The sequence below is a fragment of the Heterodontus francisci genome, chromosome 24 (genome assembly GCF_036365525.1).
Source record: "Heterodontus francisci isolate sHetFra1 chromosome 24, sHetFra1.hap1, whole genome shotgun sequence".
Lineage (NCBI taxonomy): Eukaryota > Metazoa > Chordata > Chondrichthyes > Heterodontiformes > Heterodontidae > Heterodontus > Heterodontus francisci.
Genome location: NC_090394.1, coordinates 74869264 through 74884391, shown reverse-complemented (window position 1 = coordinate 74884391; position 15128 = coordinate 74869264). Strand labels below are relative to the sequence as shown.

Below are 15128 nucleotides of genomic sequence, written 5' to 3'. Positions count from 1 at the left end.
CACGTGATATCAAGAAATGGCTGAAGGCACTTACTGCAAAGGCTATGGGTCCGAACAACATCCCAGCTGAAGACGTGCTCCAGAACTGGCTGCACCCCTAGCCTAGCTGTTTCAGTAAAGCTACAACACTGGCATCTACCTCATAATGTCGAAAATTGACAAGGTATGTCCTGTCCACAAAAAGCAGGACAAATCCAATCTGGCTAGTTTACTGCCCCATCAGTCTAATCTCAATCATCAAAGTGATGGAAGTGTTCGTTAACAGAGCTATCAAATGCCACTTAAACAGCAACAACCTGCTCACTGATGCTCCGTTTGGGTTCTGCCAGGGCCACTCAGCCCCTGACCTCATTACAGCCTTGATCCAAATTTGGACAAAAGAGCTGAACTCCAGAGGTGAAGTGAAAGTGATTGCCCTTGCCATCAAGGCAGCATTTGATCAAGTATGGCATCAAGGACCCCTAGTAAAACTGAAGTCAGTGGGAATCGAGGGAAAAACTCTCCATTTGTTGGAGTCATACCTAGCACAAAGGAAGATGGTTGTGGTTGTTGGAGGCCAATTATCTTAGCCCCAGGACATTGCTGCATGAGTTCCTCAGGGTAGTGTCCTAGGTCCAACCATCTCAGCTGCTTCATCAATGACCTTCCCTCCATCATAAGGTCAGAAGTGGGTATGTACGCTGATGTTTGTACGATGTTCAGTATGATTTGCAACTCCTCAGATACTGAATCACTGTGTCTTTATACAGCAAGACCTGGACAGCATTCAGGCTTGAGCTGATAAGTGGCAAGTAACATTAGTGCCACACAAGTGCCAGGCAATGACCATCTATATATATATAGAAAATTTAACCATCTCCCCATGACATTCAGTGGCATTACCATTGCTGAATCTCCCATTATCAACATCCAGGGGGTTACCATTGACCAGAAACTGAACTGGACCAGACACACAAATACTGTGGCTACAAGAGCAGGTCAGAGGCTGGGAATTCTACAGCAAGTAACACATCTCATTACCCAAAGCCTGTCCACCATCGACGAGGCACAAATCAGAAGTGTGATGGAATATTCTCCACTTGCCTAGTTGAGGGCAGTTCCAACAACACTCTTGGAAGCTCGACACGATCCAGGACAAAGCAGTCTGTTTGAGCTGCACCCCATCCACCACTTTAAACAGTCACTCTCTCCAGCAGTGACGCACAGTGGCAGCAGTGTGTACCATCTACAAGATGCACTGCAGCAAATTACCACGTCTCCTTCGACAGCACCTTCCAAACCCACAACCTCTTCCACCTAGACGGACAAGGGCAACAGACACATGGGAACACCACCATCTGCACGTTCCCCTCCAAGTCACATACCGTCCTGACTTGGAGCTATATCACCGTTCCTTCGCTGTCGCTGGGTCAAAATCCTGGAACTCCCTTCTTTACAGCTGTGTTGGGTGTATCTGCACCCGAAGGACTGCAGTGGTTCAAGGAGACAGCTCACCACCACCTTCTCCAGGGCAATTAGGGATGGGCAACAAATACTGGTCTTGCCAAATCCCATGAAACTAATAAAATAAACATTAGTCGTGATTACAAGCTATTTCATTTCAAAATAGCCCCAAGTACACTGGACATTGCCTGCTGGAATATGAGTGCTAATAGTTGTGATATACATCTGCATTTCTCTTGCCTTAGCAAACACATTGTCCTGATCACTTTAGTAGTCATGTGCCGTTAATACTACATTCCTGAAATTACTTTAGAATCATTTTAACTCCGCGCAATAAATATTTAAGGTGGGCACTGATGGTACACAATGGTGATGCATGTGAAATATCAAGTGACAGGCCAACTCCTGCTCCCAGCAAATGCTCTGTAATTTTGGGCTGCATGTTTTCTATGATGCTAGCAAATATTTTTTAAATATAGTAAATAAGCCTCAGTAAGTACTCGCAGTATTTTTTGACATAAGCATTGTGTAGTCTGAGTGTTGTGTTGTACAGTTAGAACTGGACACAAGAGGGCAGATTTTCCTGTGTCTGTGATCGGCACAAGGTGGCAGTGTTTCTGTGTGTATGATAGGGTTACTGATGATGTGTATTGTGTATACAGGACAGCCGGTCTGAGCACGAGCGGCAGTATCTTTTCAGTCAGCTGGCTGGCATGGTGGAGACAACCGAGCTAACTAAATCCCCAAGGTATGAGCTGGGCGTCTGCAAAGGTCACTTTACTGTAGTTACGGATGGTATCGCTTCAGCATAAACCCCTATAAAACATGTTATTTGTAATGTGTCCAGACGCAAACTACTGCGGACACTGGAAATTGAAATGAAAATAGAAAATGCTGGATATACTCAGCGGGTCAGGCAGCATCTGTGGAGGGAGAGAAACCGTTAACGTTTCAGGTCAATGACCTTTCATCAGAACTGGGATTAGTTCGAGATCTAACAGGTTTTAAACAAGTAGAGATGAAGGGTACGTTGTGGGGGGAGGGAAAAACAAAAGAGAAGGTCTGTGAGAGGGTGGAATGCAGGAGAGATTACAAGGCAAAAGGAGGAGGTAATGGGACAAAAGATGTCTGTGGAACAGCTGAAAGCAGCAACAGCAGAATCGTTACCAGCATTTGCTATCTGAATTAATTGGGACGGTGGTTATGATCTGAAATTTAAACTAAGTATTGAGGGTGGATGGTTGTGAAATACCGAATCAAAAAATGAGGTGCTGTACCTCAAGCTTGTGTTGAGCTTCTTTGGGACCATATAAGAGGCAAAGATCTCATTGGGAGTGGAGAATTATAATGTTTGTGTGGTGTGTTTTAATAGACTTGTAATCTATTTCCATTAACAGATAAGACCTTTTTTAAAAAAAAAAATCCAAATTTTATTCTCCCCTCTTTGACAGATACTTTTAGATGGTAGTTATTACACAGTTGAGGGGGTTCTGGTCACATGCACTGATGGTTTGTCAAATCATCCAAGCCCCAAGCTTCTGAAACCGCTGTTAATGCACTTGTGGGCACCCATTGTTACTCTTGGCAGTTCCCACCTCCCTAGCTCGAAAGTGCTGAAAACAGCAGAAAATCCCACTAACCATGATTTGCCAGCCTGAAGCTCACTGCTGTGGGGTGGAGGGAGCTGGCTGGTATCTCATTGAGAAAATTGGAGGGGGCAGTTGTCCCCAAACTGTTTTCTTCACTTCCTCACAGATAACCTGGCAGCAAGATAGAGTGTAGGTGGTGCAAGACCTGGGAGGAATCAGGACAGAAAAATTCATCACCTCCCAAACAGGCCCAACAAGTAAACAAAATAAATCACTTCCGTGGTACCTGTTTAGTAACGCTACATTGTGAACCAAGCCTGTAACACGTGCCTCTGGTTGAGATTGATTGAGTTTCCTTTCTGTGTGCTTTATTCCTCCTGCTCTTGCTGCACTAGCAATTTCACAGCATGACAGCACTGTGTGCAGTTTGGGGACACCACCCTTAACTCCTGTGTCTCAGATGAAATTCCCATCTGCCCTCTCAGTTGGGCGTGAAAGATCCCAGGATACTATTTGAAGAAGAGCATGAGAGTTCTCTCCTGTGTCCTGGTCAATATTTATCCCTCAATCAACATCACAAAACAGATTATCTGGTCATTATCACACTGCTGTTTGTGGGAGCTTGCTGTGTGCAAATTGGCTGCCACGTTTCCTACATTACAACAGGGACTGCACTTCAAAAGTACTTAATTGGCTGTGAAGTGTTTTGGGATGTCCTGTGGTTGTGGAAGGTGCTATGTAAATGCAAGTCCTCATGTCTTTGTTTCTGGATGGTTAGAGTTGGCAACCTGCCGACCACCTCACAACTGAGCCCCATCCCCAATCGCTGGATAATGATCAGGAACTGAACCCCTGGCCGATGTTTCAGGAATTTCTTGAATGGGATGGAGTCTTGCCAGAGCTGCGTATAACCCTATTATGGCCTGAGTTTTATAGCCCAGGACCCTGTTTGCTTTGGTTGCTGGTCAGTCTTGGACCCTTTAGGGAATGACCATTTCTAAGGCTCTCTCCCTTCTTGTTACATTTAATGTACCCCACTCACATCACACTCCTGCAATTGCGAAGCAGCGCCACCTTTAACCAATTTGGGATCCATCTCCCAATATGTCCTTGATTCTAGCCCCTCGTGTGATAGTTTTTTTGGAAATGTGAGTAGATGTTTCGTCTGCCATCCTAGTAATTTGTTAATCTGGATCAAGTTTGACAAACATGGCTTCTGCTCTATGAATCCCTGTTGAGTATCTTCTGATCATGTCCAGGTATTGCAAGAGCTGATGTATAAATATGAGTCTTTCCTTCTATTTACGCAGTGTTTCCTGTCTTTCTGCAGTGAGTATTTGTCCATGTTGATGCCTCCAGTTGAAGAAGAGGAATCGTAAGTTGATTAATTTCCTTCACATCCTAGACCTGTTGCCTTGAACCTAAATCAGAATATAATGCAAGCTTTGTTCAAGAGTTCTAGTTGTTTTTCATCAGTTGGTGATTGCCACAGTCTTTGCAGGTAGAGCTGTGTTGTTCTGAGTTTCATCTGCATTGTTTTTGTTAAATCCCCTCTTGCAGGAAGGTGCCTCTGGCCCCCAGCAACGTGCTATCTATGGCTCAGCTAAGGACTCTTCCCCTTGCAGATCAAGTGAGGACCCTGATGAAGAACGGTGAGTGGTTTGGAACTGTCGTCTTTTCTTGCATTGCTCTGAATGTTTATGTACATTCCTGGCTGGCCTCTCATCTTCCACCCACCGTAAACTCGAGTTCATCCAAAACTCTGCTGCCCATATCTTAACTGGCATCAAGTCCTGTTCACCCATCAACCCTGTGCTCGCTGACTCCCAGTCCAGCATTGCCTCAAATTTAGCATTCTCATCCTTATTTTCAAATCTCTCCATGGCCTCGCCCTTCCCTGGCTCTATAATCTTCCCCAGTCTCGGAACCCTCCAATATCTCTGTCCTCCTCTCTAATACTGGACTCCTGTGCAACCCCAATTTTAAACATTCCATTATTGGCAGCTGTGCCTTCAGCTGCCTGGGCCTTGAGCTCTGCTCGAATTCCCTTCCAAAACCTTTCCACCTCTCTATCCTCCTCTAAGATGGTCCAAAAAACCTACCTCTTTGCCCAAGCTTTTGGTCACCGGTCCTAATATCTCCTTATGTGGCTCGGTGTCAAATTGCGTCTGCTAATGCTCATGTGAAGGACCTTGGGATGTTTTACTACATTAAAGGTGTTGTATAAATACAAGTTGTTGCAGTGTTGAGTTGATAAATGGGCAGTTTTTATAAATGTGCCTTTCTGGCATGGAGCCTTACTTGCTTGGAGCAGGTGTTGGGACATCACAGGAGATCTCCCAGCAGGCGAGATTGTGTGCAGGGAGCACGCATTTGTAAAATTCACCCTGTAGTGTTCTTTTCGAGTTTTGTCTAAATGATACATGTTTATAACACTGGCCACAGTCAGTTGAATACAAAAGCTTTTTAATGTACAAGGTGGAGAGAAGCTTATTTATTTCTAACGGACTTCTCTGCTTTTCCCCCTCCAGTGAAAGTTGTACAGTTTGCAAATCTGATGGGCCTTCTAGGATCGGGAGTAGATTCCACAGCAGTCCTGCGTTGTATTCAGCAAGTGGCCATGTTAGCTCAGGGATGCTGGGTCGTTAAAAGGTACACACTGAAGATACTCACGAGCTATTTAGTTAACACAAGGTTCCCTTTGTCAAATGCATGTGCTGACCAAACATGATCTTCTTTGAACCATAATCTACCAATGGAGGAGCAGGTTTTTTTAAATACCCTTTCAGTCTCCAGTGGTTTTTATGCTCCCCCCTCACATTAAACTCTTTCACTTGCTGTGAGATTGTTTCCTGGTGCGGATTACAGTGGTTTGAATTCCCAATCCTGACTGCAAGTATTTTCAGCTTAACTTCATTGATTCTGTTAATGAGGTTGTTAAATTAACTGCAAGGGAAGCTTTTAGAGCATTTCTTTTTGAGGGACTTGTGTCTGTCATTAAACTCCTTCAGGCTGGAGGTTGCCCTTGTGACTATCCGACAACCAATGTTAGTGCGGTTTCTTCATTTGTAGCGGTCTGTGCGTTTTTTCTGTTGCCTCCTCAGTTGGTGCCTGATACACTGACACTTCATTTAACAGACTGCTAAAACTAGTTCCTTAGCTCTCACTTAAGTGCCTCCTTTAACAATTGTAGATGCATCTGGTCTGACATAGTTTAAACTTAAAGGATGCATATAACGAGGGGAGGATAATATGAGGCAGTTAAAACAACTTCTGCAATATATTTTGAACTGAAAGAAGTGTGCCTCAGTATTCCATGTGATTAAGAGAATCCTTGGCTCCAGGTGCTGGGCTGGGAATTCATTGCATGAAGGGGATCTTACTAATCTGCAGTTAACAGTCCATTCAGAGATAGCTGCACTGTCCGTAGAGTTTGCACCTCCTTCCCCAAACCCCTCCAACTTGCTGCTGCTGTTCCATGTTTAAGGTCGCCAACCCCAAAAATTGGCACCATGTTTCAGCCTCATGTGTCCAGTACTTCAGTTTGAAACTCCTTGGCACATTTCCAACCCTAAAGACACCAGAAATACAAGTTGTTGGAATCTGCAGTGTACATGGTTAAATTCCTGGAAAAGACTGCAGCTTTGACATATGAATAGATAGTTATCGAGGTCTTTGCAGAGCGCACAGGAAGCTGACCACAGATAATTGCTGTTGAGAGTAAGACTTGCTCACAGCCTTTTAAATGTCCACAATCTTGACCATCAATGTCAGGATTGTGGCTGTAAACTCTCATGGTGTTTCTGGTGAGCTCACAGGAGGAGGCCATTCAGTTCCTCAAGCCTGTTCTGCCATTCAGTTAAATCGTGGTTGATCTGTATCTTAACTCCATCCACCCACCTTGATTCTGTAACACTTAATACCCTTACCCAAGAAAAATCGATCAATCTCAGTTTTGAAATTTTCAGTTGACCCCCCAGCCTCAACTGCGTATTGGGGAAGAGAGTTCCAGATTTCCACTACCCTTTGTATGAAGAAGTGCTTCCTTACATTATCGCTGAATGGTCTGGCTCTAATTTTAAAGTTATTCCCCCTTGTTCTAGACACCCCCCCCAACCCCAACCCCAACCCCAAAAAGGAAATAGCTTCTCTCTACTTATTAAATTCTTAGTCATTTTAAAGACCTCAATTAGATCACCCTTAATCTTCTATAAGCAAGGGAATACAAGCCCAGTCTACACAATCTATCCTCATAAACATGTCTTTAGTTTACGATGCCATTGACCGTAAAGGAGCCTGCGACACTGTGACCAACTCAGCTTAAAGATCTCTGTGGGAGCTTGCGATTGAAATCTCTGTTGACTGGACTGCTCGGGCTGATCGTGTAGGGATCACGACCAACATCCTGTCTAATTCACTGCTTGGTTATAGTTCTTTGAGTACTTTTAAATATATATATTTTTATTTCACGTACTTGGGTAACCTGCAACTGTCTTTATTTGAACAGTGATGTGTTGTGTCCAAAAGATAGCTGCAGCCCCCACAGTGGAGTTGCTGCTGAAGTGCTGTGCAGAGGAAGGGATTTTGTTGTAAGTATACCAATGTTCTATGAGCACTTGTTCTCTGATAAAGTCGAGTAAAATAGAAAGAAAAACGTGCATTTCTATAGTGCCTTTCACAACCTCAGGATATCCCAAAATGCTTTGCAGCAAATTAAGTACTTCTGTAGTGTAGTCACTGTTGTAACACAGCAGCTAATTGTGCACAGCAAGACCCCACAAATAGCACTGTGATAGTGACTAGATAATCTGTTTCAGTGGTGTTGACTGAGGGATAAATATTGACAATGACATCAGGGAGAACTCCCATGCTCTTCCTCAAAATAGTGCCATGCGATCTTTTACATCCGTCGGAGAGGGCAGACCATGCCTCAGTTTAACGTCTCGTCCAAAAGACGGCACCTCCGATAGTGCCGCACTCCCTCAGTTCTGCAGTAGAGTCTCGGCTTGAATAATGTGCTCAAGTACCTGGAGTGGGACTTGAATGCATAGCCTTCTGACTCGAAGGCAAGAGTGCTACCCACTAAATCGAGGTTGAAACCTAATGGGTCTGTGGTTTCTCTGTCCATTGACTAGTTCCTTTCCAGCATCGGTTCTGAGTAGTTCAATTTGAGTCATGAGTTGGAACAGCTGATCTGTCAAACTCTGTTGCTGTTTTATGGAGTGAAAAATGCAGGGAAATCCTCCTTCAGGTTTATCTTTTGGTCAGCAGTCTATTAAAATAAAAACGAGGAAAAAATAAACACTAATAAGAGTGGGAAGTGTCTCCTGACTGCATGGGTTGTGAAACAATACTGAATTGCAAAACTTGCTTGAGTGCATAAGCTAGGCTGAAACTCCAGTGCAGTGCTGAAGGAGCGCTGCACTGTCGGCGGTGCCATCTTTTGAATAAGACGGTAAACAGAGGCCCTGTCTGCCGTCTCAGGTGAATGTAAAAGATGCCATGGCATCTGTCTTGGCCAATATTCATCCTTCAATCAACATCACAAAAACAGATTATCTGGTCATTATCACGTTGCTGTTTATGGGAGCTTGCTGTGCGCAAATTGGCTGCTGTGTTTCCCACATTACTACAGTGATTACACCTCAAAGGTACTTCATCGGCTGTAAAGTGCTTTGGGACATCCTGAACTTGTCAGAGGCGCTATTCTTTTTAAACTTGGGTTGTGAAATATGAAGTAATTGAGGAATTCTTGCTTGTTTTCGCATTTACTGTGCATTTAGAAGGTCGTGCTTTCATCAGTGCCCTTACAAAGAGTTCACATCAAAAATGCTTGGCCTGTGATCTTCCAGCATCAAAATAAACTTTGAACTGCTTCATAATGATTTCCTGCAACTGACCAGACGTGTCATGCCTTGTGTTAAGCAAACCACAGGCATTTGATCTGGCAACTCCTCAGTTTTACAATTCTTGTCCTTGTTTTTTAAATCTCTCCCTAGCCTCGCCCCCTCCATCTCTATAACTTCCTCCAGCCCTACAACCCTCTGAGATCTCTACGCTCCTCCAATTCAGGCCTCTTGTTCATCCCTGATACCCTTCGCTCCACCTTTGGCGGCTGTGCCTTCAGCTGCCTAGGCCCCATGCTTTGGAATTCCCTCCCTCAGACTCTCCACCTCTCGCTCCTCCAGGTCTTAAAATATGTGCATTATCTTGTAGATTTTTACTGGTATCCTTTAATTATCTGGGCTATGTTTTTCAACTACATACAGAATGCAGGTAATGGGTGTTTTCATCAGTGATGTGTTCATTGATCTTACTGATTTGTAAGGCAGGAAAACAAATCGGCAGCAGGGTTGGGGGAATGCACTGAGTCCAGCACACTGAGTTGGTTACAGAGTGATTCTGGATGCATTTGGTGTATGTGGAATGTGCCCAAGCAGCTGTACTCTGGCAAGATGGTACATGCAGGAGAAGTGGGAACTGTGATCCCTACCTGAGTCAAGGCATTACACAGAATTATCGAATATACAAAAACTGGCCATTCAATGCGGCCAGTCTGTGATGGTGTTTATGCTCCATAAACATGGTGTTTGAGCCTGCTCCCATCCTCCTTGTTCTAACACTATCAGCATAACCCCTGTTCCCTTCTTCCTCATGTGCTTATCTGGCCACCCATTAAATAAATCTATTTTATTCACCTCAACCAATCCCAGTTGTAGCGAATTCCACATTCTCACCACTCTCTGGGTAAAGAAGTTGCTTCCAAATCCCCAATTTGATTTCTTGGTGATTATCATATATTGAGGGCCTCTAGTTTTGCTTTTCCCCACAAGTGGTAGCGTTCTGTGTCTACACTATCAAAGCCTTTCATAATTTTAAAGATTTCTATTAGGTCACTCCTCAGCTTTTTCAAGAGAAAAGAGGCTCTGTCCCTTTTGTCCATTTCTAATGGGGATAATCTCCCATTTCTGGTGTCACTGGAAAAGGTAATTCTTCACAGGGATGAAGGAAATACTCGGGGGTGCCTGGTGTGCTTCTCAGCAGGGTATTTGGTGATTAGCTATAACTAGTTGTACAATGCACAGAGTGAGCTGAGGCAATATTGGGGTGTTCACAGCTCAGGACCGTGCGTCTCCTACAGATTGGAACTGCAGAAGTATGGACCGAACAAAAATCTATCAATCTCAGTCTTGATAATGTCAATATACTGCCAGAATCCTTTTAGGGGGAGAGTCCCAGATTTCCACTACCCTTCATTTCCTGATTTCACTCCTGAATGGCCCAGCTCTAATTTGAAGGCTATGTCCTGTTGACCCTCAAAATAGGGTGATGTGGTGGACAAAAGACACCTACACGAGATACTTCGTATAAACACTTTTATTGATACTTAAGTCACTTATTAAGCTACTCATTATTTCACTTGTTAAACTACTTGTTACAATAAATCACAAGACTCATGGCATGGACTTAAATACTACCCATTGCGAGGCAAGGTGAGCAGTCTCTCTCCCGATAGGTTCTCTTCACTGAATCCCAGACTCGGGGTTCCCTTCCGCGATGGTTGTTCCTGCAGGTCTTTGCCGTGGAGGCTCCTAGCCTCACCCTTTTATCCAGTTGCCCCCAGCATCGAGAATGTTCTTAGTCACGTGCACTTGGAGTCATCTGTTTGCTTAGTGCTAGTTGCAAAGCAAAACAAAATACTTCTGCTGGCCTTGTTCTTCTTATCTGTCCTTGTCTAGCAATCCTTCGCAACCGCAGCAGTTTCTCAGTCTCATTCGGAGCACCTTATCTCACACTGCCTATTCAGCAGGCTGGGTTTGTTAAACTGCAACTGCAGCTGTTTCACAGTCCTTGTCCTTGTGTAAGGTTGGCTTTTTTTCCCTTCATGCTTTGCAGATGCTTAGTTGTTAGCCATCCGGCTAGCGTCCCTTTGTCTGGACTCCCTCTACCAGACGAAATAGCTTCTCTCTGTCTACTCTATCCTTTCATCACCCCTTAATCTAAACTCAAGGAAATACAAATCAAGTTTGCAGAGAGCTGGACACGATGGGCCAAATGGCCTACTCCTGTTCTATAACTATTCTATAAGTTTGTGACCTGTCCTCAATATGTATCTCTAAACTGTAAAACTGGAAAGTTAAATCTCGAGTTTTCATTTTAATTGGGCTTTTCTTTGTTGCCCCTGTTGCAGATGTGGAAGTTTACGCAGGATCGCTGGGTCATCCGGAAAGAAATAGCTGCTGTGGTCAAGGTACACAGTGTGAAAAGGATGCTGCTCAGTGAAGTCACTGTGGCACTCCAGACTTAGTTGAGCCCATAATCTTTTCAGTGATGTGGAAAAAAAACAACTAATTCTGCAAAATATATTTACTAACCAAAATCCTGGACTATAGTATTCTTCAAAAATATATAATGTGCACACATACAGAGACACGTTGCAGAGCTACAAATTTTAAGAAATTTGTTTGTATTTTTGATGCAATAATCATCCATATATAATTAGTTTTGGAATTTTTTTAGAATAGAATACTGCTTTTTAAATTTATTGATGCACGTGCTGGGAGGTGAGTAAATATTGTGAATATTCAAATATTTACAATGTTTAACCTTTAGGGTTACAACAATGAACAGAAAGGGCTGTAACTTTGCAATGAATTGTACTATTTTTCATTTTTAAATTAATATATTAAAGCTGTGTGAGGTTTGCTGTTCATTTATATATAGAATCCATTCACTCGAAGTTCTAAATTGGGTTTGGTGTGTTCACACCTTTCTGAGACCCTAAGCATGTTCAAACACATGCCAAAGCATGTGTAGCAGTGGATTGATAAGGCAGCATTCAGTCATTCTAACCTCAGCTTTTGTTCGTCTTTATCGATCAGCTTCCCCCTGAGGATGTGAAGGATTTCCTGGAGCAAATGGCGGTTCCACGTATCAACAAGGGCTGGGAGTTCCTGCTTCCCCACGACGCCGAGTTTGTGAAAAAGCACCCAGATGTTGTCCAGAGACAGTACATGCTTTGGATGGGAATTCAAGCCAAGTAATCTAATGTCTCATTGTGGTTTGGAGGGGGGGGGGGGTTGGGGGCAGCATGCACAGCTGTCAGACTAGCCTCAAACACACCAGCTGTAACATGTTGGCGCTGATTATATTGGTGTGGGGGAGAATTGCTTGCTGTCCAGTAGCCATTCAATTGCATAGTTTTACAGTAATACAGCAAGCTATCTTGGGTGGGATGAGGGCAAGTCAGTCTATCCACAAGTTTCTGAGTACAGGATGTACCAAAGCTTATCAGGGAAATGGAAGTAAAAAAATATACAGTGAAGGAAAGGATTCAAAGCACTTAATCCAGACAAGAGGAGGGAAAGGAACTGGTACAAAATGTTGAGTTAAGAAATAGGACCAGGTGTAGAGTCTACACTGTAGACCATTCGGCCCCTCAAGCCTGCTCTGCCCTTCGATTTGATCATGGCTGATCATCTACCTCAGCTCCACCTTCCTGCACTATCCCCTTAGTATCCAAAAATCTATCAATTTCTGTCTTGAATATTCTCAACGATGGAGCATCCACAGCCCTCTGGGGTAGAGAATTCCAAAGATTCACCACCTTCTAAGTGAAGAAATTTCTCATTTCAGTCCTAAATGGCTGACCCTTTATTCTGACACGGCCCCCAAGTTCTGGCCTCCCCAGCCAGTGTGTCAACATTTACCCTATCAAACTGTCTTTTAGAAGTTTCAAGATAAACATTGTTTCAAGGGGCCACAATACAACCTTGGCATCTTTTTGATTAGCCTCCCTCTGTCCGACTCCAGGCCACATTCCCAGCTCAGTGGATTGCCTGCCAATTGCTGCCAGTGACTCACTTCATCTGGTGACTGGGAGGAGCTCAAGAGGGACCCGGAGTGACTCACTGTCTGCCGTTAGTTTTATTATTTCCCCTCGCTGTCTGGGAGCCCCAAGTCATCTCTGCTCAATCCCTCCCTCTGATAACACAACTGTGAATTCCCATCCTACCCAGCACAGTGCGTCCCATCCCCAGCACACTGCCTTCCCTTTGCTGTTTCACACTGTACTGAGGTGATGATGTTGCTATGGTAACAACATAATCTGTGGGTAAGCTGTTAATATGATCAGACTGCTTTTCACTCCACCCTCTCTGAGCCTTTAACGTGTTACTGCATGATTCTGCATACTTCAAATTGTTGTCCTGCTTTATTCTATCAAAATTCATCGCCCTCTTTTCCATTCATTCCTTTCACAACACAAAAATAGGAAGTTTTTTTTTCTGTACAATCACACCTTGTACAAAGAGCCTTTCTGTGCAGACTTTTTACAAACTCACTGGCTCCTTCGTTCACACAGGAGCGCCATAGTAACTGGCTGTGAGTGTCATTGCTAACTAAGAGAATTGTGCCTCATTCGTTCCTGGCTGAATTCAGTGGGGGTGATGAGTGAATATTTTACCAAGAGAAAACTGACAAAACCATGTAGCTTTTATCAAGATTAAACAACCCCCAGTCAGCTTTGGGTTTCTGATTTCCCTGCTGCCACTAAATTAGTGTATTACATTCCAGGGAGTTCTCGTGTATCTGTACGTACACATTGTGTTGAAAAGGGGGCTTTGTAATACATTCCCAGCTGCCTTGTTTGTGGGATGTATTGATGCTTGTTGACACTGCACCCAGAATTACTTGGAGAGTAAGGTGTCTCCATCACCACCTTGCTGCCCCCACTCAGAATTACTGGCAGGAACTGTCCACATAGAGTTAGTTACCTAGCAGAATCCCTCTCATGAATTCTGATCAAGTTAGGTAGAGGAAAGATACTGGAAAAAATGTTCAAAAACCATGATTGTTGAGTGGTGTTGGCCAGGTTGACACCCTATTCCTGACTCAATCTTACCAGAAATCTAACTGCGTTTTGACTTTGTTTTTAATTATTGGAGATCCTTAGGACCTTTAGATTACAGAGCAACCTTTCCTCGTAGTGACCTCCGCTCTCAGCTGATCACAGATGTAGGAGATGCTGACTTGGAGCTTATTCTGCAGCAGTGCTGAGCTGAGTTACTTGTTTAACTCCCATCAGTGGAACTGGGTGTAGAATTGAATATTTACAATGGGGAGGTGAGTTTTCAGTTGTAACTATGCAGGGCTTTCTGTCTCTGCAGGTTGGAGAAAGTGTACAGTCTCTCCAAGGAGGACATGATGCCAAAGAAACCCAACTCTCAAGCAGGTAAAAATGTCAAGAAGCAACTTTTAATCACTGGGCAAATTTAATTGACAGCAAACGCTTTCCTTTTTTAATTGAAAATAACAAGTGCTTGCTTAATACATTAAGATCAGCAACACTGGTCTACAGTGAGCAAAAGATCAAATTAAATTTTTACTACGTGGAGTTATTAGACTCTTACTTAACATTTGTGGGGTTACACTTTGCAATTCTGCCCATTTTTCCATCAAAATCATAAATGATGTTGGCTGTGATTACTCCAAATTCTGCCAACAAGATCCTTCTGGGCTTTTAGCAGGTGGAGTGGGATTTGAAATATTGCGCCCGACCAAAAAGCAATTTATCGCCCATTTCATCAGTTCCACTGATGGGAGTTAAACAAGTAACTCAGCTCAGCACTGCTGCAGAATATGCTCCAAGTCAGCATCTCCTACATCTGTGATCAGCTGAGAGCTGAGGTCACTGATGAAAGGACACAGACCTGAAACGTTAACTCTGTTTCTATCATTTAAAGACACTTCTGTGAAACCGCCTTGCCCCTTAATCCTCTGTAGAGCCAGTTCTCAAGCTGCCCTGTGCTGTCGGGAGGGTGCCCGATCAAGAGGTCGGGCACTGCAGGTAAGGGGGGAAGCTGTGTCTATAGCCGAGCTGTAGTCACTCCTTCCCTGAGTGCCATTTCCCGTCTCATGTGCAGCTGTGGCAGAAGCCCAAGAGTGTGTCACTGCCCACTTTTGCTGTCATTTGAGGAATTGTGTGTAGCATTAGGAAGAGGGGTGGGCCAATCACTTTGAAAATAGAGCACAAAAAAAGTCCTAAAAACTGGTATATATGTATTGGGTACACACGAGACCAAGTCTCAAGCATCG

General features: G+C 43.8%; 1 protein-coding gene across 4 annotated transcripts in view; it reads left to right on the top strand.

The window, feature by feature from the left end:
* polr3e (polymerase (RNA) III (DNA directed) polypeptide E) overlaps nucleotides 1-15128 on the top strand; it is a 59082-nt gene that overhangs the window by 19135 nt on the left and 24819 nt on the right. For all 4 annotated transcript variants that reach the window (XM_068056624.1, XM_068056626.1, XM_068056625.1 and 1 more), the window contains 8 exons: nucleotides 2106-2191; nucleotides 4363-4407; nucleotides 4593-4684; nucleotides 5564-5684; nucleotides 7540-7621; nucleotides 11224-11283; nucleotides 11915-12072; nucleotides 14201-14265. In XM_068056624.1, coding sequence (XP_067912725.1) covers nucleotides 2106-2191; nucleotides 4363-4407; nucleotides 4593-4684; nucleotides 5564-5684; nucleotides 7540-7621; nucleotides 11224-11283; nucleotides 11915-12072; nucleotides 14201-14265 — 709 coding nt within the window. The remainder of the gene's footprint in view (nucleotides 1-2105; nucleotides 2192-4362; nucleotides 4408-4592; nucleotides 4685-5563; nucleotides 5685-7539; nucleotides 7622-11223; nucleotides 11284-11914; nucleotides 12073-14200; nucleotides 14266-15128) is intronic.